At 36.9% G+C, this 27,226-nt stretch overlaps 3 protein-coding genes across 4 annotated transcripts; 2 read left to right on the top strand and 1 right to left on the bottom strand.

Annotated features, from left to right (window-relative positions):
* Positions 1-236: 236 nt before the first annotated feature.
* On the top strand, positions 237-4,514 carry LOC133671046 (amino acid transporter AVT6A-like). Its single transcript, XM_062091666.1, has 6 exons — positions 237-921; positions 1,027-1,543; positions 1,761-1,913; positions 2,538-2,741; positions 3,183-3,648; positions 4,066-4,514. The coding sequence occupies exons 2-6, from the start codon at positions 1,123-1,125 to the stop codon at positions 4,202-4,204; spliced, it is 1,383 nt and encodes a 460-aa protein (XP_061947650.1). The 5' UTR covers positions 237-921; positions 1,027-1,122; the 3' UTR covers positions 4,205-4,514.
* Positions 4,515-6,198: 1,684 nt separating this feature from the next.
* On the top strand, positions 6,199-6,791 carry LOC133671084 (biogenesis of lysosome-related organelles complex 1 subunit 2). Its single transcript, XM_062091715.1, has 2 exons — positions 6,199-6,342; positions 6,419-6,791. Exons 1-2 carry the CDS (start codon positions 6,232-6,234, stop codon positions 6,698-6,700), a joined length of 393 nt encoding a protein of 130 aa, XP_061947699.1. The 5' UTR covers positions 6,199-6,231; the 3' UTR covers positions 6,701-6,791.
* An 804-nt stretch (positions 6,792-7,595) lies between these two features.
* LOC133671083 (cell morphogenesis protein PAG1) lies at positions 7,596-26,355 on the bottom strand. 2 transcript variants are annotated; one of them, XM_062091713.1, is made up of 19 exons: positions 26,215-26,355; positions 25,994-26,129; positions 25,823-25,852; positions 25,656-25,732; positions 23,956-24,001; positions 21,930-22,002; positions 21,789-21,846; positions 21,338-21,433; positions 20,249-20,366; positions 19,908-20,174; positions 19,454-19,555; positions 18,936-19,293; positions 18,722-18,835; positions 17,435-18,060; positions 17,105-17,301; positions 15,812-16,034; positions 12,811-12,930; positions 11,067-11,834; positions 7,596-10,776 (listed from the first exon to the last, which is right to left on the bottom strand). In XM_062091713.1, exons 2-19 carry the CDS (start codon positions 26,099-26,101, stop codon positions 7,732-7,734), a joined length of 6,426 nt encoding a protein of 2,141 aa, XP_061947697.1. In that variant the 5' UTR covers positions 26,102-26,129; positions 26,215-26,355; the 3' UTR covers positions 7,596-7,731. The 2 variants fall into 2 exon arrangements, with proteins under 2 accessions (XP_061947697.1, XP_061947698.1); XM_062091714.1 differs by lacking the exons at positions 19,908-20,174; positions 20,249-20,366; positions 21,338-21,433; ... (5 more) ...; positions 25,994-26,129; positions 26,215-26,355 and having other exon boundaries at positions 18,936-19,298.
* Between the last annotated feature and the right edge of the window lie 871 nt (positions 26,356-27,226).

Genomic DNA, 27,226 nt, shown 5'->3' with positions numbered 1-27,226 from the left:
ACTTGATTTGAATATTATTTTTTATTAAAAAAATATAAACTCACAGCGTAATGTATGTAGTTTCTAATTATCTACTTAACATTAACAACAAAAATACTAATACTGCTATATGCCTATATGATGTCAGAACATAAACATTATTTGCTGTCATTAATTTTCATTACAATTTTACAATAACCAATCACCATAGCGACGGTTAGAATTCCACAAAAGAAATCCAAGTATGCAATGAGAAAAAGGCTGCTCTTTCCTTGCAGCCATCATCAATTTTCAATTCTTCTTATGTATCAACAATTTTACAGACAGACCGTACATACATACGACAATTTTTATTTTTTTTTGCGATTGCGTGTGTGGCTCTCTTTCCCTTTCCTTTTTTCTATCTTTCTTTTGATTGATTGGTTCTTTCTTTTATAGATCAAAGCCAAGACATCAATCATTTGACATCTTTCCCTCTCTCTGTATAATAAACACCACTACTTTTTATCTTCTTACATTTGGCTCCCGTGGTTCTGTCAAATTCTTGTCTTTTAAAGCTCTAAATCTTGATTTTCTGTCCTCCAGGTCTTCAATAGTTGTTGTTTCATCTCTGGAAATTGATTGTTTTAGTGGTTGTATTTGGTGAATTTAAAGATTTGGCCATCTGGGGTTTTGGTTTTGATAACAAAGATCATAGCTTTGATGATTGTGAATATTTTGCTGTCTTTGTAGTTTAAAAAGGTTGAGCTTTTGTTATCTGGGTTGGTTTTGTAGTTGATTTTGTGTCATTTCAAGGGGATAAAATCTCTTTTGGAAAGATATTTATTACTGGGATTTGCAAAATTTACTGTTGGGGACGATTGGGTTTTATAATTGTTCTTGATAAGCTCATTTGGAATCGAAAGCACTGAGTTCCAACTCTGGTTCTACAGAAGCACACAGGTCAGGATTCTTCGAGTTGGCTAATTACTTGAATTTAATATTCAAGCTTATTGTACAGTTTTGAAGCTGATTTGGGTTTTTTTTTTCTTCTTTTTATTGTCACAGATATCTTTGCAGTATACTTGGAGGCTGAGCTGCTTTGTAGATTTTGTATAAAGTTTTAAATTGTGTTTGGAGAAATTATTTTAAGAGAATAGAAAGATGACAATTGGAAATATTCCTCCAAAGAAGGAGAGGAAATCAAGGAGGACCAAGCCAGTTGATGAGAATGCTCCTTTATTGCCTAAAAGGCAAGAGGATGCTGGTTTTGATGAGTTTAATGGAGCTTCCTTTACTGGGGCGGTGTTTAATTTATCGACTACAATAGTTGGTGCTGGAATCATGGCATTGCCGGCAACCATGAAAGTCTTAGGCCTGGTTCTCGGGGTCGCCATGATCATCTTTATGGCTTTCTTGACAGAGGCTTCTATTGAATTGTTGCTGAGGTTTAGCAGGGCAGGGAAGTCTGCTTCTTATGGAGGACTTATGGGGGATGCTTTTGGAAAGACTGGAAGGATTCTTTTGCAAGCTGCTGTTTTAGTCAATAACATTGGTGTACTCATTGTGTACATGATTATTATTGGTATGGGCACTTTCCATCATTTTTGTCGTTAAATTGTTGCTATATTTCTATTTTCTCAACAACTGCCTATATGTTCTCATGAAGTTATATATAGTCAGTGGATCTTTTTTTGTTTTGTTTTGTTTATGTTTTTATGGTTCTTATTTTTGTTCCACTTTGATCATGCTGAATTTTAGTTGTAAGACCTGAAATTTGTTTTGTGTTTGCTTAACTGAAGGTGATGTGCTCTCTGGAACATCTTCAAGTGGAGCTCACCATACAGGTGTGCTTGAAGGGTGGTTTGGAGAACACTGGTGGAACGCCCGTGCCTTTGTTCTTCTTATCACAACACTTTTTATATTTTCTCCATTGGCTTGCTTTAAGCGAATTGGTAAGTTGTCATGTACTTAGTCAGAAAGAGTTAATGTGTTAGCTGCTTTCTCCCTTTTTTTTTCGTGTGCATCTTCATCAACTCCAAAGGAAAAAAAATGATATAGCAATTTTTGACGCTGAACTACGGGTTACATCTACTTACTTTTGGCACTTTGAACAGATTCTGGTGATTTGGAGTGGCTGATGGCATTCTTTACTAGTAGTTCCCTTTTTCCTCCTCTTATTAGTGAAAGAGCAATTATTTACTGGAAACTTTCAATGTACAAGGAGCTACAGGAAGAGCATAAATTGTAAAATGGATTATACATGCCTTCCCTCTTTTCAAGTTTCTTTTTATGTTGGAAGGGTTAGGATTAATATTTTTCGTTCTAGCCTTTTGTTCTTTGACTTGTAAATTATGCTTGATATGGATGCTTTTAACTTCCATATAGCATATGTTATTCATTGACTTGTTCTGCTATTTTGCTTGCTTTGTTATGTGGAATCTGAAAATTATATCTTTTCCAGCACAATTTTATCCCATATTAACATTTAGTTGCTTGTACAAGTAATTGCATCATTGTTTTGCCCTTAATATTTGTTTCTTCATTATGGAGAATGATTGTGCCATTTATCTTTGCAGATTCTTTAAGTTATACATCTGCCTTGTCAGTCGCTCTAGCAGTTGTATTTCTTGTCATCACTGTGGGGATCACAATTGTCAAGTTGATAAATGGAAGTATAGCAATGCCCAGATTGATGCCCGATGTTACAGATCTGACATCCTTCTGGAAACTCTTCACTACAGTCCCTGTTCTTGTCACTGCATTTATCTGCCATTACAATGGTATGCAATATTTATCTCTAACTTACTTGGGAGCTAAAGTTTTTTAATCCTGTCTTCTTAGAATTGGTGATCGATAAAAATAGGATTTAGGTTGATGAATATTTGGGGAGTAGCAACACTTAGTAACTGCTAGCAACACCCTCCAAAAAAAAAAAAAACAAAGTTGAAGGTACATGAATTCTCTATTTTAAGCAGCATGTTAAAATTTTTTCCATATAGTCTGAAATTCTGAGTGATGTCATGCAATAATCAGATTGTTTGTCTGCTCATGAACTGAGAATTTTTCCTCATAATTCTATTCAATAACCTTTTTAGTTTACCTACATTACTGTAATTAAATTTGGTAATATCTGTCCTTATGATTGGGTATAGATCTGTAAATACCTGACCCGAATTTAAACCAGTGATTAAAGTACTGATCTTTGAGTGCGTCATTTCCAGTTCACAGCATAGATAATGAACTTGAAGACTCTGCTCAGATAAAACCAGTTGTGCGAACAGCACTTGCTTTATGCTCGACTGTGTACATAATGACAAGCATCTTTGGGTTCCTTCTATTTGGTGATGCAACTCTTGATGATGTGCTTGCCAACTTCGATATGGACCTCGGCATTCCCTACAGTTCTCTGCTTAATGATGCTGTTCGTGTTAGTTATGCTGCTCATCTTATGCTAGTGTTTCCAATTGTCTTCTTTCCGTTACGGCTCAACTTGGATGGCCTACTCTTTCCTTCAGCACAACCTTTTCATCAGGCAAACACGAGGTTTGCATTAATCACCATTGGGCTTATCACTACAATCTTCTTGGGTGCAAATTTCATTCCAAGCATCTGGGACGCTTTCCAATTCACTGGAGCAACTGCTGCAGTTTGCCTTGGTTTCATTTTTCCGGCTTCCATTACTCTCAGGTGAGTTCTTCACTGGCATTTGCAATTTCAGCTATTATCCTTTTCTTTTCATAATTTATTTCTTTTAATTTCTTTTTATAATTTATATGTTGTAGTTTGTAGATATCCCATTCAGGATAAATATTGACAGTTGATTTGATCAACTTTTATCTATAAGTGATTATGATAGGTCATAAAAATTATGAGGAAAGATTTAACTAGCTAGCGGTGATTTCCTGTGAAATAAAATAGACTGTTGGACAATCTGCGACACTGAATGCTCACATAATCTTTTGAATAAGGACATTGAGTAGCTGTGGCAGATCAAGAATATATTTTCCTATTATTGTTTGATTTCTATCGAGTTTGATCATTGTCTTGTAATCTTGGAATACTGCCTAACCAATTTATTTATTCTGTTGTTTTGCCTTGTTTCAGGGATCGCCACAATATAGCAACAAAGAGAGACAAGATCTTATGTATTTTTATGATTGTGCTTGCTGTCTTCTCCAATGCGGTGGCCATATATAGTGATGCCTATGCCTTGATCAAGAGGAATCCATCGCATAGTGAATGATCTGCCTGGCTGTTCAAAGTTGGCGAATGGACTCAGATGCGGCCATTTTTCCAGTGCAAGAGGCCTAGTGGCAGAAGAATCCTTTTTGGTCTCAAGTTGGAAAATGCAAGTCCCTCGACAATATGCAAATAGAACTTCAATAAGAACACTGAATCGATGTATAAAATCAATTTGCTGAAGGAGTGTGAGATCTATCCTTTTGGACCTCCTAGTATGTGCATTAGTGTGCTGCTTTGTGCTTGAATTTGCTTTGTTGATGAAAATGAAACTATAAAAATAAAGATTCATGATATATATGATTTTGCTTTCATCCTCGAGTATTTTGGCCATGATAGACTAACCAGTTATGGCCTCCTTTCGAGCTTCTTAGCTCCAGTTGTAAAATTTTTAGGTAACGTAAGCTCATGCTATTTGTACCAAATTCTTCACAATGAGGCCTAGTGCTTCAGCGATTAAGGACCTTCATGTATTATTCTTACAACACTATATTATCTGCTTTATACGAGATAATTAAAAGGATACAAAAAAAATACATCAAGAGTTTTTTAAGATATAAAATCAAGGCTACTATGAATTGATATAAGCAATTTTACATAACATTTCATTCTGAAACTACTTTTAAAAAAACCTCCTACATTGAATGAGAATATCATGTGTTGAATGAGTGGATCTCCTTAAAGAATCCCTAAGATTTTCGTGGATATATATATATATATATATATCCACGAACAAGTTCGAGAGCCATCAAAACTTAGCAAACTGATCTTGAATATTATTTTCGAGGTCAAAATGAAACTTAGCTCGAGCCTCAATTCCAAGCAATCAAAATACCTACTCGATCGACTTAATCAATAACAGCCCCATAGAAGATGCACTGACTCAGTACTAATGAAACTTTTAGAAGCTTTGATGGTGTCCTTGATGGTCCTGCCACTGAGTTTAGGGTCTGGTTTTTCAGTTTCTCCGTTACTACCATCTTACTATTATTAGACTTCCATAACTCACATGAAGAACGACCAACAACATGGTTACATTGTACGATCTTGAATTTTTTGCTTGAATTCCAACTAGGGTTTTGGTTGTTGGTGAGTCGGTGACATACAAAGTCGAAGAACACTTCTTTCTTGGAAAAGAAGAGAGAGTTATGGAGAACAGAGTTGTGGTGGTGATCATGGCGATGGTGCTATGGATGGAGGTGTATTTGTGCTTGAGTACTGGTGGGAATATGAAATTTAGTAATTTGTTTTTATTTAAGAGGCATTTAAGCTATATCCATTTCAATGTGTAAAATAGACCGAGTTGCAGATTTTTTATTTAGAAAATCTTGTATTATTTTTTATGTTGTACAATATTTATTTAGAGGGATACAAAATAAAAAAAAAGTAATAAATTATTTTAGAAAATCTTTTTTGGTTAATATATTGTGAGTAATTAACCTTACATAAAGTTTCTTCCTGCATTTGCTGTGAATCTTACTAGCAAATCTTATAAATCCAATTATTGAATTTTTTTAGGAAGAATATTCGATAAGGTTAGTATTATTTATTAATGATATTGAAAAATATATTATTAATTAAAAAGTAAATGAAAATCATGATTTTTTTAAATTATTAACAAGTTCAAGATCGACAACAAAGGAATGAAATTAATAAACAAATATAATGTTTGTTCTGTACATTAGGGCATGTTTAGGGTTACAGTGAAATGGTGACAGGTGGATATTTGAGAATAAAATAATAATTGTTTTTTAAAATATTTTTTATTTAAAAATATATTAATTTTTTTATTTTTTAAAATTTATTTTTAATACAAACACATTAAAATGATCGAAACATACTAAATAAAATTAATTAAAATTAATTTTTTTCAAATTTTAACGAAACTCAATGTTAAACACCTCCTTAATCCAAGATAAAAAAGTACAGGGACCAGATTAACATATTTAGAATTATACAGGTACCGGATTCACTTTAATAGGAAAGAAAGCCCAGCCATTTCTAATCAAATCGGCGTCCCTGCACCAAGCCATGGCGTGTCCAAATGAGAAAGAAGCAGGGATGCAACAGCAAGACAACCTCGCAGATTCACTCAACGATCTCTTCACTAGCGTATCAAACATGGTCAAATCTGAACTCCAGGTATCAAAACAAGAAAACCCATTTCCCCATGTTGTTTAATTCCAATTAATTTACGTTGCTTTTGGTTTTTTATCAGGGGACAAGCAATCGGTTGGAGCTACTGGAGAAGATGAATGTAAGAGTGAGCGAAGAGTACAAAGGGTTCGGTGATGTGGCATCTGGGCTAAGGGTATATGTGGAGCAATTGAAGGGCAAGAGTGGTAATTTTGAGGAGTATGTGCATCAAATTGAGGAGATAGAGAAACAAGTTACTGAATTTGAAGCTGTTATTTCAGTTCTTGACAAGTATGTTTCGTTGTTGGAATCTAAAGTTAAATTTGTGTATCAACAACAGCAGCACCCTCCTCCTACTTCTTAACTAAATATTGGGTTTTGTTTGTTTGTATTGATTTGGGTAAATTCAACTTTGTTGAGAATAATTGGGAAAGTTTCGTTCTCTCTGGTTTCAATCAGCAATACATTTATTTTCCTTGTGACAGACATAAATCCACTTGTTTGTCGTCTGCAAGTAAAAGAAAAGCCACATTCCAAGGAAGATTTAGCTGCCCTTGATGGTCCCTCCACGGGGCTTAAACTTCTGGCCTTCCAGTTCTGAGGATCAAATACTATGTTCAACTGAGAACGTGGAAAAATCCTTAGCTTGCAATTCCTGCTCAGCTCGACAACGTTATACGTAGACTCAAAGCTAGAAATTGCTTGTGTTCACAGGTAGGAAATTGAAACAAAGAAACTGTACAGTGGCATTGACATAGGGTGAAATAAACAAGGATGTTGCTGCATATCCATGCTGTTCCACGAGGCTGGAACAACCTGCTAGATGAGAGTATTTTTTTTATGAGCCTAACTTTCTTTACCGAAGCAAGGGACGTAACAGGGAATATGAGGATTTAGGAGGACAGATGCTAGAATCACTTCCATTGGGAGTTGTTAATCACACATGGGAAATCTATTTTATTTATTTTTTTGTTGTAGGAGAGGAAGTGAAGATTGAAAAAAGTAGATGGTCGCATTTATAACATGTATGCACAAGCAAATAGTCTGGGAATTTTCTGAAAAGACTAGAAAGGGTAGCATACAGGGAAGAGCTGGGAAGAGCAAGGCCAAGAAACCAGCACTGAAATTTGAACTGATCAAATAGTGAGTTGGTGAATTGATTAGAACCATTATTCTCAGCACACAGGAGCTCATATATTGCTGCAAACCAAAAGCTTGTACAGAGCTGCAAGATATTGCGATATCTATTGATCATATGATAACACTAACTATCATCACTAATTTATGATTAACTATTTATAACTAATACATGATGACCATTTACAAACCAGTCCAAAGTTTTTCGCTCGTGGAGAAGCCCTAATTTACATTTGTAATTAATAATTGTAAGCACCACTATGGGTTTCCAATATTTGTTACAAAAGGCACTAGCCTCCTAAAATCCCTTTTCCTCACTAAAGCACAGTTGTCAAGTACTCGCCCAAGGATAAGGCGCGTGTTCTGCAACGCCACCTCTCTAGATGGAATCCCTGATTCAGCCCCCCCTTGTGCTGCTGGCATGTGACCCGTACCAAATCCTGAACCCATAGCATATTGCAAGGGCCCGCTCCGAGCCTTGAAAGAGGTCTGAGGAGCTAACAGCTTTTCATCAGCTCCGTTGTCATATGACCCTGGCTCAGGAGGGTGGGAACCTGTCAATGAACTGCAGCTCTGCAAAAGGGCTTCCAGTACACTCAGTGCCTCGAAACACAGAGAGCTCTCCACCAGCTGGGACACAATTGCATACATACGTGGACTTTGAGAAGCATCCATGGGAGTGTGCTGGAGCAATGACTTGAGCGTTAGCAGTATCACACGCTGATACTCAACTGGCCCTTTTTCAAGTAGCTGAAGCAAGTGTCCAAAAGCCAGGGCAGAATGTTTTGGAAACCACTCATTGCACATTAGAGGGGAGACACAAGCGAGAAGGGTATCGATGCTTTTGATCTCTCCATGGGCATAAATCACAAAAACAGTGGCTAATCCATCCAATGATTTTGCTCGACACCAGTGCGCAATGTTGTTAGCAACAGAGCAAGCCTTCTGCCATTGCTGTTGGAGTGGCAAAGCAGGCACTGTCACTGTATCCTTGCTGAGCTGCAAGCAGAGCCAGGGAAGTAAGCCTGTGATGTGCATGAGGAGCCTTGTCTCTCCATCCCCAAATATTGAGTCACATGAATGCACTGTGATCCGTGACAGGACCTCAATGGAGACGCCATGACTGACAGTAGACATGAGCCCTTTAAGCACAAGCGGCTGCAACCCTTCAAATGCTGGCAAATTCCCACTGGGTGATGCCAGCGATTCAATTCTTTGAAAATCCCCAATGTCACCACCAGTGTCAAGCTCATCACGAGGCATGCTTGAAAGCAGCACATTTTCTGTTGTTTGGTCCTCGAATGATAAACGATCAATTACGCGCGAGCAGAGCTCAAGCACCTGGCAGTACACATGAACAAAATCTGTGTGCATCATGGCCACACAACCCCAAAAGAGTTGGGGGTAAAGTATCACCTTTTCTGGCTCCATATTTTCCACCATTACTTGCAGTGTCAACAGAATTTCCATGATGAATCCCAAAACCGGGGGTGCTGGGTTTCCTAGGCACCTATGGAGGCATTTAAGTAGTAATACACATGTGTCACTTGTGACACTAGGCCGCAATGCACGATATATCTGGTGTGAGCGACATGCAAGGTGTCTTGCTGTGCACTCCATGGCCCATTTGAGTGCCTCAGCACCCCAAGTCTCACGGAGATCTCCTTGGAAGAAGATTGCATCAACCATACTCTGAACTAGCGCAGACAGGAGCGCTGCACTTGGAAGTTCAGATCTCACAACAGTGGGATCCTCATTTTCCCACATCATGCTCCCACGCTTTGACTGGACATACTTGATTAGGCTCACAACCTGCTGTTTGTTCTCTCCGTCATTGTTTTCCACCTCATACAATTCCAAGTGTCGGCCTGCAAGTGAGTATAGGAGATTAACAAGCAAATTCTGGCAGTGCTCTAGCACAATATCTTCTGAGCTATCCATTGAAACAAATGTGACATGAAAAAGAAGAGGCAAATGTTCGCGAAAATCTTCATCATTCTCGTATGCAATTTCTGCCAGTAGAATCAACGCTATATCTGCATGAGTGAGTGAATGTTGTTGATGCCCTTGCAAGGCCGACTGGAGCTCTTTGGCACTGACACCATGCATACCAACTCCAGGATGCAACCCATCTTCACCAGAGTTTGGAGTGTCAATGAGGTAATCCCCACTATCCCGAGAAACATGCCGACTTCGCAAACTTCCTGTTGAACTTCTAACTCCCATTAAAGGACCTGACATGTTCACCAAAGCTGGAAGAAGCTGGCCTGACCTTCCTGCGGTTACAGGAACAACGTTCAACTCAGGAGGCATTGGACTTAGAGGGCCTGAGACACTTCGTCCCGTCACACCAGCTGTTCGCCAGCTCAGACTTCCACTAGTATTCCTGAGGGGACCATCAAGTGAACCCCGAACGAGTAATGGTGACATATGTGGCTGGGTGTCCACAACAGTTGAAATTTGGGCTGCTGCAGGCCCCTGAGAGAATTCCAACACAAAATTTCCATTTGCCTCACCCTTACTTGCACTTGGCACAACTGGTTCAACGCTATCTTCTAACATCCGCTGAGCCAATTGATAAACCAGGTGATCAATTGTGCGCTGTGGACATATTCGTGCTAAATATAGACTCACCCGCTTTGCAACAGAGAAATATGTGGCAAATGCACCGCTTATTTCAGCAGATGCATTTGAATCACAATCTTCAATCCCTTTTGTTATTAAGAAATCTAAAACTGGACTAATATTCCTGGGCTTGCTAGCAATTGTGCTCCATAGTTTTTCAATTTCATCAGGGAACTGATCCCCATGTCGCCAGGTCACATAGTAGAGGCTCTTCAATAATCTTTCACTCCAACCTGAGTCCTTGAGTTTCCAGAAATTGAGGTTCTCAATCCATGGAGCCATGCAGGTTAAGACTTGATGTTGTGCTATTATATCAACAGCATCAAGTTGCCTCTGCATGATCTCCTCACAGAGAAGCTGGCTTAATTCAGGATGATCTTTGGCAAGTTTGCAAGAGAGCTTATACTGGAATTGTTGGTAGGAATCGGGGAGGTTACCAACAACAGCAGCTCGATAGCTTCCTGAACCCTCAATGCCATCCCCAGCCCACTCGCGGACAGAAAGTGTCTCTAGCATTTGAAGGGCATCATCACGGATCTGTCTATTTGGGTCAACGACTTTATAGAGGATAAGGCTCAAGAGCCTCTGTATTTCACATTTTGGTATCTCTTGGCACATGTAGACCTCAGCAAGCACACTGAAGTAACCATCGGCTATAGCAGCATCAGAGTAGTAGCACTGGACAAAATTTTTGAGATAATTAGTTTCTTATTATGGATACTACTGTATCATTTATGATCTAATAATAAACAAAAATGTAAGCTCGCTCAGTGCTGCATAATTAGATTGGCCTAGAGAGAAAAAGCTAGCCAACCTTGAGAATACCAAAGGTATTGTGTGCATGTGCCATCTCATTTTCAATCCTAATTGAGCTGATATTGTTTTCCATATTGTTAAAAATGAAAAACAGTAACTTCATAATCCAGGCATGTGGTTCTACTGTACATGCACAAAGGGAAAAGGAGTACCTGATCAATGCAAGCGGGAAAAAGGTCCAAGTTTGTGAGGAGAAGGTTCTTTAAAGCCAATTTTGCTAAAGAGACACGATGGTGACTACCCCTTTGTCTATCACGACCAGCAGCTCCACGCCCACTTTCTACATACTTGGAATAAGATGGGGTTGATGGAGAGTAACCAAATGGAGCCCTAGGAGCAGGATCATTGAACAAACTATTGATCCAAGATATCACCCGACCACTCATTTTTCTTGCATTGTCATCAAAGCAAGGCCCATGTAAAAGTGAAGCCATTGCATTCATGGAAGCCCACTGGATTGCCTCAATTTGTTCATTCAGTTCTTTATCAAATGAAATTTTGTCTATTGAATCTTTTGAACGGCTATGCTGCGAGGCCTTATAGCGCTCAACTTCACGTCGGTAATCACTAACTCCATCCTGCCCCCATGTGCTGCCAGTGTCATCACTCCAAGAGAGGAGAAGATCAAAGAGTCGTTTTCTAGTTCGGAGATCGAACTTCTCGGACCTTGCCTCAACAAATTCAGGTGCAAGGGATCTCAGAACGGAAGCAAGTGCATAGCGGAGAGGTTGCATTTCTTGGAAGCTCTCAGGGGGTGCTGATAAGATCTGCCTTGTTGTTTCATCAATGAACCTGAGATAATGGAGACGGAAAAGTCGTTTATGCCCCAGTGTGCCAGGCCAGATATTCTCAGCAACAGTTCGGTATATATTCGCAATGTGAATGCGCAGTTCCTCACGGCGAGGTTTTTGACTTTGTACCTTGTGAGAATGAGATACCCAATTAGTATGGACTGAAATCCAAAATTTGAGAAATTAAAAAGAAAAAAATTTGAATGATATGGCATGAAAAGGACATTGTTATCAGCCATTTCACATTGGGTGATGAGTATATTTTAGTATGTTGGCAAGAAGATAGGTCCAAACCCAGCCTACACCCTACAGTAACACTCAGATGGAGCTTAACAACGTAGGCTAAAAGAGAAAACATATCTCTAATCCTCGATCAAGTCTTCAATTCAATGTTTAAATGACATCTTAGATTGATAGAAAACTGAGAACAACTTTAAAATTAACAAGAAATGGGTCGGTCCAGAAAAAAAGTAAAGAAAGTTTTGCTCAAATGTTTGGTTTAACCAACAACAACAACCAAGCCTCAATCCCAAACTAGCTTGGGTCAGCTATGCAGATCCTTTTGCACCATTCCACTTAATAGTTCAAATGTTTGTTTGATTTTTCAAAATCAACATTCTTGGGATATCAATTGAACACTTTTAAAGAATGACTATAAAGAAAATGCCATAGCTTCAGGTTGAGGAGGACATGGAACACTGGGAGCTCACAAAGGGAAGCTATGCTAATTTTCACAGATAGAAAACCTGAAGGTGACAACACTTTGATTTTTGCAACTTATCAAGGAATGACATCAAACACTGGAAACAGACAGCAGGATTACAATTTTAAACATCTACTCTCCTATGTCTATGCTGACAAGTAATACGAGTTTAATCATGATAATTGAAGATGTTTGTTGCATGGCAGAAAACTGCTTGGATTTTTTCCCTTTTGGTATATTGACTCATCTTAGGGTACCAGCAATAACATACTTTTCCCCAGAATTTATGACACAAATATTAAATGAATTGCACTAGGGGTTATGCCCCACACTTCATGAACTTACAAATAACATCCATGAAAATCAAACATATCATGTTTAATGCATTTATATACTCCGTACCTTCCATTTAGGTTTTCCCTCAGTTTCCAAAGATATCTCATCAATAAATGATGAAAGCTCACTAAACATTATTTCACAAGCTTCCAGATGTGAGTGGCCAAGAGCCATGGTTGCTGCATGCTGTTGAAGGAACCAATTTGAGCATTAGCAATAAATAAATAGCAAATAAATTATTTGGGCATGAAAGTTAACAATATCGAAGTCCTCTAATTGTTTATTAATTGTTTGTAGTGAGTATGTCTACTGGAGAAAACCACCCTCTCTTCCCATTGGTGACCAATTAACACTTTCACCTTTGCGATAATAATGGCATAGATTGGGACATCGCATGTTTAGCACACAGCAACTGGTAACAGATTCAAGTTCAATAGAAGAGAGCAGCGGGTTCAATTCTCTTCAGCATCCACAAAGGGATAAAGTTACAAGCACAAGACATATTGCAATATTCCTGGGAAAAAGAGGAATGGGAAAGACAAAGCAATCTGACAAATACATGACAGCAAACCCAGCCAAATAGTGTGCTCACTATAAATAAACACACAAATTTCAGGTCGCACAAGGTAGAATGAAGTGACTAAATTTCTACCATCTGATGTCAGTCATATATGGGCTAGCTTTCAGGTCACACAAGGTAGACTGAAGTGACTAAATTTCTACCATCAGATGTCAGTCATATATGGGCTAGCACCAGCCTCACCAATCAACGATTAGCCCTTAAATGTAATTTGATAAAAGAAAACTTTATTAGAAGAAGAAAAAAAGACAGAAGAAGATAAGGAATCTTGCATGACCAAAGCACGAGATCTGAAAAAAATAAAATAAAATGGAAGGTTGATGTAGGACCAGATGAGCAAAATCAACAAAACAAGATAGCTAATATAGAATAGAAATCAAAATCACCAACAAGGGAGACAGACTTGATCTTGAAGGGATCAAAAAACAAGAGACTCGCTTGGTTTTGACAAAACAAACCACGAGAGACACACTCGATCTTGGAGAAAGCAATACAAGAGAGACGCAATCAATCTTGAAGAAAACTCTGTTTATTTTATTCAACAATTCAACCATTAACATAACTGAATGTCCAGGTACTTATTAATGTCTAGGTGCTTATTTTATTCAACAACTCAACCATTCAACAATAACATTAATATGCACCAACACAAATATAATAGAAAAACCTAATAATTCTTAATTCAATAAGGAAATTAAATCCTAATTTAACTACTAAATATAAATCCTAATATTCCCTATTTAATAAAATCTAAAATAGTCATACAATATTAAAATTCCTAAATAAATAAAAACCAATTCCCATTGTTGCCTTCATTCTCCATCAAAGGACCTTCTATTCCCAAAGCATATCAACTAAAGATAATCCTCTAAATAGCAGTACATCACAAGGAAGCTAAAAAACATGTCCAATCCCACAACAATTATTTTAAGAGCAAATAATTCTTTGATTAAAAAACTTATTTCCATTCACACAGTCTGAATTACAACAAACATAGCACAAACACGTAAAAATCGCAACTGCTCCCCCTCTCTCAAAAAAAAAAAATAGTAGCGACTTCACTCTGCTTAGGATACCCATTGCTCCCCTCAAAAAGAAAAGATCCTGGTTCAAGCTACACGAAAAAACTCCTGAGGTCCCCTACCATTGTCACTGGATTCTCTAACGATGACTATGTTTTATCAATGTCTTATCATAGATATTAGGTAACAATGCCTAGAGAGATTCCGTAAGTGTTCATCTCATCAAGAGCTGCAGTCCAAAGACAGTCCATGTTCATCTCATCAAGAACTGCAGTCCAAAGACAGTCCTCAACATCTTGCTTTTTTAGATAAAATGTGAAAAAGAGAAGGATTTGGAGACTAAGAAAGATGTTTAAAATAAATATCTATAGCAAAGATATGCAGACACCCAAAGGCCACATCCTTTTAACCTATTCTTAAATTAAAGGGAGTTTAGAATCTCAAAATGTAAACAAAGCTCATAAGGTTTCCACTCATTTGGCTTCTGTAAAGATGAATCTCCCAAGAAATATTTCTCAATACTCAATAGATGAAAAAGGCTAGAGATGGAGGCATAGTACAATCTGGATGAACGACAAAGGTGGAAAGTAAAGTATAAGGCTTCCCCACACCCAAGGTCCTACTAGAAACGAATGTGAAGATCATTAGCAGCTTTATATTTTGATAGAGACATGGTGAGAAACAAGTGATGCTAAGTGACATACTCTAGCCTTCACATACCAACCATTTGAATGAACATCATGCTCATGTTCATTGCAAATAACCTAGTGCCAAAATGAGTCATGTTCTAATATAATAAGCAGAACTTCCCCATAAAGGCAATGTTTTTTTTTCCTGAACAAAAAGAGACCAGTGCCAACTCTCCCTTAATCTTAGACGTATGACATACTTTATATCAAGTTTGTGATATAGGTTACATCGTATTCTCAGCAAAGAACAACCAGATAAATAAAATAAGACCTCATGATTCTCTAACTTGGTTACCGTTAACATTAAGAATCACACATTTTTAACCCACCAACTTCCTCTGGCTTAAGTTTGCCCTTTCAATTGCTAAACATTCACTGACAACCTGACACAAACAGATTGCTAACAGAAACACAGGTACATTTAGAAAACATGCAACAAGAAAATAAACACTTTTAGTGGACTCCCACCTAAATTTAATCCATGTTGACATTACCACCTGATGGGACTGATGACATAAAGTTTACCTTCATGCTGATTTTTTCCCCAAGAAAGAAGAGATATTAAGGTCCAGTTAAAGAACAGAGGTTGGTTGGAGAATTAAATGTCTAAGCATCTTATTTTAAGCCTAAAAATACAAAAGAAAATGTTAATGCACCCTTTCCTCACTTTGACACTCACTTTTAGATAGTGGCTCATAACAAACTTACTCAAAATAAAAGAAGCAAATGAATACAAATCCATTGAACTAGAAGAATTGGTAGTAACATGTACTTACTATGTTTGTTTCAGATCCAGATTTTAGAGAGAGGAAAATAAGATGGTAGAGATCTTTGGTAGCTGTTAAGCCACCAGATTCTCTACTATCTGGTGGACATGAACATGCAAACATTGCATACATGAGCCATTGATCCAGTTTGTTATCTGCATCTTGTGACTGATGAGCCTTCCCACCTAACTCAATGGGAGTAATGTGAGCAAGGCGTTGGATGACCTCCACCCTGCCAATTAAAATTGAGTACAAAATGACATCATCCATATCTAGTTTTCTTGAAAACAAACAGATATGAACAGCTTCATTAAACACGAAAAGTATGTGAACAACAGTGTCAAGAACAAACCAGCATCATAACCAGAGTTCAATTCATTTCTTCAGCTATATAGTCATATCTCAATTCAAAAGATAGCTTTGACATGAGAACCTAAAGTGCTGTGGGGAAATTTCTTCCATGTTCTTGGTATAATAATGTTTATGCATTATTTTATTAATGGTTAAGATTTTTAGATTTTGATGAGTTTAAGAAGAGTCCAAGATGTAGTTTGGTAAATAAAACATAACTTTTAATTTGATCATTAGATCAAACTAAAATTTTAACAGAAAATTTTGAAGGCCCTGTTTTCTTACTGAGTTAAAATTTCATGATGGTTGAAGATCAGGAAGGCCTTCAAATAAAGCTTGGAAGTTACTGTGTGAGATTGTCTTTATTTACCTTGTATTTAGATTATTTTTTCTATTTAGCTTAGGACTTTTAATTTAATTAGTATCTTACTATATAAAAAATTCTAATACCAGATGAATTCTATTAGTTAGGTAAGTTTTAATTAGGAATCTTTTTCGATAAGGATAAGGATGTCTAGTTTCTTTTATAAAAAGGAAGACTATTATTCAAACTTTTAATAAAACACTACAGAGTTTTCTCTAAATTTCTCTATAGCTTGGGTCTGTAACTTTAGGGCTTGAGAACCCTAACTTCTATCCACGCTATACGTCGCGTGATAAAAGCTTATGCTACACTTCTAGTTAAGTAGTCAAAGATCAAGAGAACCTAATAAAACCAACACATTCATACACAACCACAACCTATACACCTTTTCAATTTAGTAAATCAAATAACGAATAACTCAAAAACCCACAATGGGAATACTGCATCGGCTAACAATTCTATGGTAAAAAATATTGTAGATGGCAGCAATGGACAAATGACGGTAGAAGTAAATGCAACAATTCAACATGTAAAATTGGGGGAAAAAACCAGTGATAGTACTAATATATCAATCAAAATCTACTCACTTTGCATCCTGAACAGAGCTTGGGCATAGATCAGCAGCATATTTGACGAGTTCACTAAGACACCTAGCCCACCTATTCTTATCAGGAGTCTCAAATATGATCGATTGAAGTGTCACTTCAGGAGGAATTGCATCGGATTCTCGTCTCATATCAAATGGGCGCCCAGTGTCCCAATAACAGCTCTGAACAATGTCATCCTGTAATTTTGAAACCTCTAAGTTGTGAATATGATAAGGAAATTTGCATTCAAAGGACTGCTACTTGCATGAAATTAAAGAACAGAAACAAAAAAATAATAAAGATGGAAAACTACAAATTAGGATGTCTCACCCCATGTTCTTCAAGGACATCAATCACAAATATTGGTTCCACTTCATTTCTTAAATTATGGTCCAGTTGCTCACGTAATGTACGGTCTCGTATATCATTCCTTAAAGCACGTACACAACGCAATAACTCCAATGCTGTATGCCTAATCTGGCTGTCCACAGAACTAAGGAAGATTAGACCAACTGCATCAATCTCCGATGCACGAAACTCTATCACTTCAGATTGTTGGAAAGAAGACTTCTTAAATCCATCATTTCGCTGCACTCCACGCTTTGCATCATCAGCCTGGAATTCTAGATCATTGTTCAAACAACTTCTCCAAAAGCGCATTAGTTCCAGCAGGCGCCCCAATGATGTTTGGATGAGAAGAGGGAATTCATCGGGAAGCCGAAGGATAAAGTTGGCCATCCCTCTCATAACTGCAAATCTACGATGTGGAAGATAGCTAACAATGCGGTTCAATACTTGCACTGCTTCCTCGCGAACACCAGGATCAATGCTTATTCCATGTTGTGGAATTATTTCAGTAATTCTATCACTTCTGCCAACTTCCTCTATCAGGTATGGTATACACTTCAGGACTGACCGGAAAAGATATACTTGAGACTTTTCCTTGGTTACAGCATCTAAGGAAGCATAAATTTTTATTTCATATAAGCCATTTGCATCTAAGAATAGCACAAATTGAAAGCAATGTACAGGAAAAAAAAAACTAGAAAGTAACAAGGAGAATAGCCAGGAGTTCACGAATGCAATGGATGTTGTGGCAAGTATACACACAAGACCAGAGGAAAAAAAACACCATCATAACATAGATCAATCTCTTTTGAACCCTACACGGTCAAGTCCATAGAAAATGAGAATCATAACCCATCATTCATGGTATTATTCACCTCTCTCCATTTGGTTGAAAGAAAAGGCATATAAGGATATGTTTACATTTGTTACTGCTAGCAGTAGTCAACTGTTGCCTCTAAAAGCTAAATAACTCAACTCAACTAAATCTTCATCCCATACTAATTAATGTTGTCTAATCAAGGTCAGTTTGGGCTCAAATGCTCAAATTACAAGGCTTTATTGACAATCATCCAAAACTCATTGGATATCCATCAAGTGTCAGTCAGTGCAAGTAAAACAGCCTATCCTAAAACAAAGGGCTGGAATAAAAAATATCCCCATCATGAATCAATGGAATAAGATGCTAAACTACATTTCAAGTCCATTTATTACTTCATGAACAAGCTGCTAAGCACAACTGATTCTAGACATTTTTTAAAAACATATTACCAAGTGTGGTCTTTGAGGAAGTCAAAAGCGCCTGACTGTAGATCCTGTGACAAGATCTCAAAATTGATTCGATTGCAGCCTTCACTTTTGGAATGTAATGGCCGATATCATGCCCTGTTTATGCAATTAAGTCAAAATGATGCTCAGTTAGATAGTTCTTAACAAAACCGAACTGATAATCTATACATGTTATAGGACCAGCTATCAAGTGTACCTTTAAATATTTCTAAGCCGATGTGCTCGCTTGAAGGTGACATAACTATGGCAAGCAGAGCACGGAGACCAATCACTTTTGCTTCACTTAGACTGTCTTGCTTCAGCAATTCTAATATCATATGGTTCATGGCAAAATCAAGGTTATGTTCAGCAATAGTTACACAAAATTCAACAAGTTTGTCATGTTGGACATCCTGAGTAAGCATTCCTTTCTTCAGAACTGTTAAGAGTTGAGAAGTCACACTGTCTAAGTAGTCCCATATACGGTTTAGGGCCTGGCTAGCTGCATGAACACTTAAGTAGAACCTCAAAACTCGATGAAGGCAGTCCAAGGACATGAATCGGTGGTTCTTGTCCTGCACTAGCAAAAGCAACAATAGAAATGAAAGCCCATAAAGATATGCCTCTGATCCCTCAACAAATCAACCTAATGAGACAGCCAGTTGTCAAAAAATATATAAACCATATCTTCTCTTGCCTTCCCCCATACTTAACTTAAACCAAACTTAAACTCACTCTTAAAAGCTTATAGAGTTGCTCCATGTGAGGGCTCAAGTTATTGTGGAATACTTGAGGATCACCAAGACAGAGAAGAAGAGTCACCAGAGGGTACCCAACCTAACAAATTGAAAAGATCACACAAAAGCACAAGCCAGGGATACTGTTAGAGAAAACGAGAGAGATGACATAATCCGGGAAATTCCAAACAGATTGATAACAAAGAAACAGAAACAGGAGGAGAGCCAAGAAAACAAGATGTCAATTAAACATAGGACAAAGTGCAAATGCAAACTCCCCGAGAAAAGAAAAAAATTGCTGAAAATATAATGAAAGAGAAGTAGCTGAACAGGCTAGAGATCTAGAAACATACTGTGAAAGAAACTGATAAGAAATTCAAATATTGAGTTAAAAGGCAACCAAACACCTGGAACTCCATATAAAAAGAGGATATTCTCTGAAATCATCTTACAGCTATATGTTTGCTTTGTCTGTCCATCCAAGGGATAAGCACCCCTCTTATTCGTCCAACAGCTTCATACCACAAAGTAAGTGCATTTTCCACACCTGTTGGGGGCCATTGGCCCTTTCCACAATCTGCTAGTGGAGCCAAAATGTTTGAAAGCATATTACACAGTGCATGGTGAAGCTCACTTTTGCGTTTAGGAGGAAAACGGCTAAGAGGATTTGCTTTCGCCACAAAGGAAGCCGATGCATTCAGTCCCCCTTCAGTCTTGACCTGTAAACTATCACATTATCAAGACCTTGTTTTATGCCATTCACTTCAGGAATAAGTGAATCACACACACATACCCCAAGCTTCAGGTAACGCATCCCATTAATGATGCTGAGTGTTTCACTACGGGCAACACTAGTGTCAATTCGACGTGTATTTAGTTCCATGAAAAAGCGTTCAGTTACAGAACTAAACCTGTGGAAGAAAACAGAAAGGACCATAAAAATTGTACATGGCTTTACTCAGGAAGTATAAGGAGAAAAGAGAGAAGCCAATAACGTTTGCTTCAAAGATTACTGATGAGGTAAGGGTGCTGCTGTTGGTTCTGTTACTGTTATTACTTTCTAGAGCATGCATGTCAAAGCTTCCAGTTACTCACAACTACAACTTCCTCGATTAAATATAGTGTGTAACCTATTTTTCTATTTCAACAATCAAATGATATAGAAAGAGACGAAATTGAGAGGAGATATTTTCTCTCTGTATTGTGTCATTTTCCTTTTCGGTCAACAAAAACCCACCCGTATTGGTCCAAGACAGAAAGGGGAAATGTCCATATTGGACAAGGAAAAGGGAAGATATGACAGAAACCACTAGCAGGAGTGCCTGGAAAATGATAAAAAGAAGGCGGGCACTGTAGCCAGATCCTGGAACCCTAACTATATCATGCCAGCAAAGGTACAATAGCAATGCATTAAGAGGAAGGGGAATTCAAAATTTCACCACAGTTCCAAAACTTTAGATAAAAATGAATGCAACTGAAGGTAGGAAGATAGACTGACTCAAATTTCATTATAACCAACCACAGCCTTGAACATCACAATCCCAGAAGTAAAATGCTGCCCCAAGTTAGTAATCATCTCACAAATATGCAGTGACAAGGAAAGAACTTCTTTGTTTCTTTTCCCTTCATGACTTGGTAGATAAGCTAATATTCTACAATGAGACAAACTCACTTGACCAGAGAGTGGGTTATTGCTAAATTAAGCTTGAAATAACATAAAACTGTCATCATTATTCAATCGCACAAACTCCATTTTGCCTTTCCTTTCTATGAATCTAAATGCCCAATGTGCAAATACAAAGACACATCAAACAATATATAAAAAGTGCTTTGTCAAATAATGCTATCAATATCAGGTATCATACTGTAATGAAATGGTTACCTGATACGAGATAAGGCACCTAAGAGCTGAGCAACTAAGTCCAGAAGAAGCCCTCGCGAATCAACCAATGAGGGATATTCAACCTGGCTAACAACCCTATAACAAAGATATAATTGAATGCACAACAAGAAAGGAAGAACATGAGAACCGTTTAATCACATATATTTTATGACTGTTCCTCAAAATTTCTATTAGTGTTTCATTGACTTCAATATCTCAATTCTGAATGTCTTCATTACATGCTTCAGTCTAGATCAAGGCACTGTCATGCTTAAGTAATCATTTTAATCTATCAAATATCATATCCCAGTTAATACAGCTGACACAAAATCAGCCCCGTGCCAGCCTGATGTTTCAGTAGAACAGATATTGGCGACTCACTTCATATACATGACGTGGATAATTCAATTCACCACACATATTTTACAAGTTCCTAAATCCATAGCTTTACCTGTCAGCATTAATCAGCCAGTCAAAAACAAAATTTTCAAGCCCAGACCACAGCTTCTCTGCAATGAAGAACAGCCATTTAAACTAACTAGAAAAAATACAATTCAAGCAGAAAAGGAACATAACTGGATAGTGAACAAACCAGTGAGTCCCTCCTGTGGGCAGCATTCCACAAAACGGATACATGCTGAACAAAAAATGCACTCCACTGCAAGCTGAGCACAAGTAACGTAAATTAATCTCTGAATCAAACAACTACATTATCAAGATAAATCATGGCATTTCATGTTTTCAGACTAAACAAGTTAAGAACGAAGAATTTATGGCATATGATGTATTTCCTACCAAATGAGTTACCCTGGTGAAATTTGCATGACAGGAAAAATCATCTACAATTTTAAAACTTTACAAGTTGAACACAAAGGACAAACAGCTTGAAAGTTGCACGATGAATAAGACATTAATCCAGTGCATCTATTGTTACCCAGTACATGCCTCATTCTTCAACATTATTGAATTTGCAATAATTATGACTCCTATTTACAGTATAGCCTGAAATTTAATATTAGAGGGTGTTTCAGAGAATAATCATATAAAAGGTTCATAACATTACATTGTGCATATATGTTCCAGACGCATGGATTGAATGGGATGGAGATAAAGATAATTCCTTAACCTTGTCATTTGATAGGCCAAACTTTTCTTGTCCATCCACTCACTACAATTTGTTATGAAACATTGTAAAATCTAGTCATCTTGCTCTCATATGAGATATTTTTTTAAACCATAAATTGGAGGGCATCCCAAAAGACACAAGAAGTGCACCTGTCAATCAGGTAAGTTTTATCTCATTATAGAGGAAGGGTCCAGTTTTAAGTTTGTAGGAGGGGCGAATTTTTGGTAGGTTCATAGAACAACAGAAATCCCCATAAAACAAGAGCGAAATGGGATATAGAAATTGCTAAGGATGATGAATCAAATGTATGGCCAAGATTGCATACGAGGATCCAAAAGAATAGCATACTTATTCATGCAACCATCTATATCAATCTCCAGAGACTGAAATAAATAAAAGAGAATTGTAAAAAATGAAATGAAGAAACTGAATGCAGCTCAGTTGCTGCCAAAGTATAAGGATGAGAGTGCATTTACTTTCAATGCTTAATATGTTGAGATTTTTTGACAACCATTGACCTTGCCCAGGGGAAAAAAAAAGGCATTTGCTTACTCTCTCATCATTCCTGAAGGAAACATGAAATCATACCTAAATACTAAAATCTCCTTATAATAGCAGAAATAAGCAAGATTATAATTTGACTGGTGACATCTTATTATAGAGGTTAAACCATTCAAGAATAAAAACTTTAAGGTATGCACAGTACAAAATTGTATCTCTAAGTTGAAATCATAATGAACATTTATTCAGTTAAATATTGACAATCAATGCATTTTTGGGCCAGGTGAATGTCAACTAAATCCAAAGCTTGGGCTGCAGCTGGGTGTCAGCATGTGAACTCAATTCAAAACTGGACTGAGCTTGATACAAGGACTATCAGAATGGCCTCCCATGCTGCTAAATGGTAGGGTGCACTTGTATGAGCTAACAAATACAAACACATGAGTGTTGACATACAATGCTCAATAAATATTTCACAAAGCTATGCTCTCCGAAACCATCATTTTTCATCAATTCTCGCATTCCCTTAAGTTTCACTTCATTGCTGACTTACTTTTCATTTTAATCATTTTCAAAGTGCTTTGGCTTTGTTTTGACTTTTTTTACCCACTATAATCCAACAAGTTTTAACAAAATATCTTTTCAGAATATAATTTGGATTCAAGGACATCACATTGATAATACTGATGATGTTGTTGAAGATCAAGATGAGAGGTCATTAAGAGGTTGAGTATATTGAGCTTTAAGAGTTAGTTTTATTCAACAATGTTACCAAGATGATCTGAATGTGTTGACCCAAGAGTGTAGGAAAACTTTTGGATGCTCAACAATATAATTCCTCTAATGTATGTAAAAAAAATGTGTTTAAAGAATGCTTTAAAGTTACATCTTTTATGAAAATAACTTTAATTTTATTTCTAATGATGTAGAATGTTACTGGTATCAGAAATGACAGTGTACTATACTGATTATACAGTTATCCTTGACAAACCTTTCTTTGGAATGTAGACGCATCATTTGCACCCTTTGGAGATTCACTGCAACAAAAATCCAATGAAGAGAGGGAAAAAATGAGAAATTGTTAGAGAAAATTACCACAAAAAAAAAAAAACAAAGAACAAAACTAATGCTTCTTGTGTCTATCTATTCTTTATAACATAGGGTCAGGTAAAATTTTAGGTCTGCCTAATCCATGCCTTGTTCATGTTTGGACAATATTGGTAGTTCTTCAACCCTTGATTTACATTTTTTGGTGCACATTTTATCCAGCACTCATGTCTGTTAATGAAGTGGACAACAATGTTTCCTATTAACTGAAAGTTGAAGGTTGGTCCAATCTAGACAACAACGTGGCCCTGGGTTACTGTGCATAGATGGTTGGATAAAAAGTGCTTCCCTATGGCAACAAGTTTCCAAGTCGAAAAGGTTGGTGCCCACACATATGGTGAATCTTAAACAGAGAAACAGATCTGTTGAAGATGGCTAGAGAGTGGAACCTATTTCCTATGAAGGATGCATCTCATGAGGCAGGCTAACAAGAAAATACAGGCTGTTAATCTTGAAATGGACTGAACAGGCATTGTTACCCTACAAGACTGAGGCTAAAAGTTGAAAGTCCTTGGATCCACAAGTTCAATTTCACACTGGTTTCAGCTTCTTTTGTTTTTAAATTTTCCTGATTTTTTTCACATGCAGAGTCCCTTTGTGTAACATCCAGCCAATGACTTCTATTTCTGAAGACCGAAATATCAGGACATATCAACCACTACAAAAAATGAACCACAATAAACCTTGCATATGACCACAAGATTTGTTGCCTTCAATTGGAACATTTTTTTCATTCATACCAGTCAATCAAACCACAACAGACAACAGAGTTTAGGATCATCAGCACCATGTCAAATTTCGTACTAAAAGCATGACATTGTTTACAATCAGTCCCCATTTTCTCAACATAAGATGTCCTATCTCAAATTTCTTTCTAACACCTCCAACAGTCTTTTGTCCAACAAACCTGACTTGTTTACTGACAGAGCACAGGAATCAGCCTTCCATTTCCTGGACAAAAAGAACAGAAATCCTTTGCTAGTGAAGTGATTAACTAGTATCTCTCTTCCCATTTTAACTTGCATTTGGCCATCAAGATGTGTGCACATCAGGAACAATTACATTGTTACGTTGACAAACTAATCTTGGTCTCTTCTTCGTCAAATGCCATTCTCTTCAATTATTCTCATCAAACAACTTACGCTCATCAACTACTCTAAATTATCTTCTTCAAACTCCTCACTATAAACAAGAAGTTCAGGAAAAAACCTTCTCCTTTTGGCTTAGAAAAAAAATAATCCTGTCTCAAACAACACAATGCTTCAACTTCCTCATGTGTCTCTTAACTTACAAATAGTTATATTCCCCATGTATCAAATACATTGTTGCCAGAGAGATAAAGCCAATCAAAGTTCAAATTCTGCCTGAATGAAAGAGGTCAAGAGGTAAATTTTTGTGATTTTATTTTTTCTTTTCCCGGCAACGAAGTATAAACTATAGGCCGTATTGAACCCAAGAAGCAAATTATACAATTTCCTAAGTGGAGCTAACAATGAGAAGCTAGAACAAGCCTACCATCATATTATCGCGATGAAAAATAATAAATAATCAATCATTAACTAAGTAGCCCGAACATTACATTACCTCTCTCTCCATTTAAGAAGAGCTTCGAGAAGAGGAACGGGAGTATGGCGTGCAATCATAGCCAAAGAATCCAAAACCTGTTCATAGGATGGGTCAGATGGTCCATCCAACATTTTGCCCATTCCAGGACGGCAGTAGGAAAAAACGTTTTAAAAAAATCCACGTACCAGCATCCATGAGTTATCAATGACCATATTCTGCACACACGCGCGAGCAAATTAATAACATTACTACTACTTCAAAATTCAACCATGAAATAAAATTTTCCCTTCGCATTATTTCTATTAGTTTTTTATATAAGTAAAATAATTTCAATCATTTCATTAGAAAAAATTGACCTGAGCTTGAGCGGTTTCGATACGGCGTCGTGCGAGAGGGAGAAACCGCTGAAGCAGCGAATCCACAATCTGCTTCGCAGCACCGGCGCCGGTGCCTCCTGCTTTCATCTTTTTAATAATAATAATTTATGAACTCCTAACAAAATCAAATCACCAAAGAAATTGATTAGATTTTGAAAATTGGACGGATAGAAGAGTGACTGCAAATGAGAGAGAGAAACCTGAAGAGAGGAAATTAGGGATTAGGGATTTGGAGGCATTGGTTATGTTTAGTTTCTTGAGTGTGAGATGATCTGAGTGGGGAAGGGGGGGGAAGGGGGGCAGTTTTTTCTTTTTCTTTCTTGTTTTTTTTGTTGATTAATGGAGGAATATATTTTTAAAAAATGACTTGTCGTTTGAGCTTAACGGCATGATAAGTGGGTGCCAGCTAACAGATGCGCACAATCTCCTTTACTAATGGGAAGGGCAACATTATAATAAGAGAAAAAAAACAAATGGATCTTAAATGAAGTTATTGATATTAAAATTAAGTAGTAAAAAGTTATTTTTAAGAAATATTGAAGCATTAGTTTTGGTTATTTTCATAAAACAGAAAAATATTTAAGTGTTTATATTTTTATTTTAAAAATATAAAAATTAATTCTTAAACTATTATAAAGATTTTTTTTCAATAAACATTTCTATTTCTTTCCATGTATACGAAACCTTAATCTTAAATGTAAAGTAGACGAATTTGCTAAGCTCATCCAACTTAGCTCAATAAAGTATTTAGAAGGTATTTAAAAGTATGGTTCGACTATATTTTTTATTTTTTTTTATTTTCAATTAATTTTTTAGTATTTTTTATTATTTTAATGATTGATATAAAAAATAATTTTTTTTAAAAAAAATTATTATAAGAAGGCTTAAAAGTCTAGCTAATCATAAGTCATAACTTGAAAAGTACAACGCAAAAATTAGAGCAATTTAATTATGGGCTCAAATTGTACGTAAAAAATTACTTGCTATGCTTTCTCTTGAGGATATTAAGTTAGTTAAACTAAGTAGCTTCATAATTAATCAGTTTCGGCTATTTTGAGCTTGTGACCAGCAGTACATGCTATACTACTAGCAGCATCATATTATAGGTTCAATATTTTTTGAAACATCTGCCTGTCCCATAAATCTCAAGATCATGAACAATTAAAAGCCATGAACCTGGCTGCCTGCTGACAGGAATGTTTCTGTATCTGT

Source organism: Populus nigra, chromosome 13 (genome assembly GCF_951802175.1).
Source record: "Populus nigra chromosome 13, ddPopNigr1.1, whole genome shotgun sequence".
In the NCBI taxonomy this organism is placed as follows: Eukaryota; Viridiplantae; Streptophyta; class Magnoliopsida; order Malpighiales; family Salicaceae; genus Populus; species Populus nigra.
This window is presented reverse-complemented; position numbering and strand designations above follow the sequence as displayed.

Excerpts from the sequence above, each read along its gene's own strand:
- LOC133671084 (XM_062091715.1), top strand. The coding sequence starts at position 6,232 with ATGGCGTGTCCAAATGAGAAAGAAGCAGGGATGCAACAGCAAGACAAC. Across the intron at positions 6,343-6,418 it reads TGGTCAAATCTGAACTCCAG|GGGACAAGCAATCGGTTGGA; the intron begins GTATCAAAACAA and ends GTTTTTTATCAG.
- LOC133671046 (XM_062091666.1), top strand. The coding sequence starts at position 1,123 with ATGACAATTGGAAATATTCCTCCAAAGAAGGAGAGGAAATCAAGGAGG. Across the intron at positions 1,914-2,537 it reads GGCTTGCTTTAAGCGAATTG|ATTCTTTAAGTTATACATCT; the intron begins GTAAGTTGTCAT and ends TTATCTTTGCAG. Across the intron at positions 3,649-4,065 it reads CCGGCTTCCATTACTCTCAG|GGATCGCCACAATATAGCAA; the intron begins GTGAGTTCTTCA and ends GCCTTGTTTCAG.
- LOC133671083 (XM_062091713.1), bottom strand. The coding sequence starts at position 26,101 with ATGAAAGCAGGAGGCACCGGCGCCGGTGCTGCGAAGCAGATTGTGGAT. Across the intron at positions 21,847-21,929 it reads CCCACAGGAGGGACTCACTG|AGAAGCTGTGGTCTGGGCTT; the intron begins GTTTGTTCACTA and ends TCTTCATTGCAG. Across the intron at positions 10,777-11,066 it reads TTCCCGCTTGCATTGATCAG|TGCTACTACTCTGATGCTGC; the intron begins GTACTCCTTTTC and ends AATTTTGTCCAG.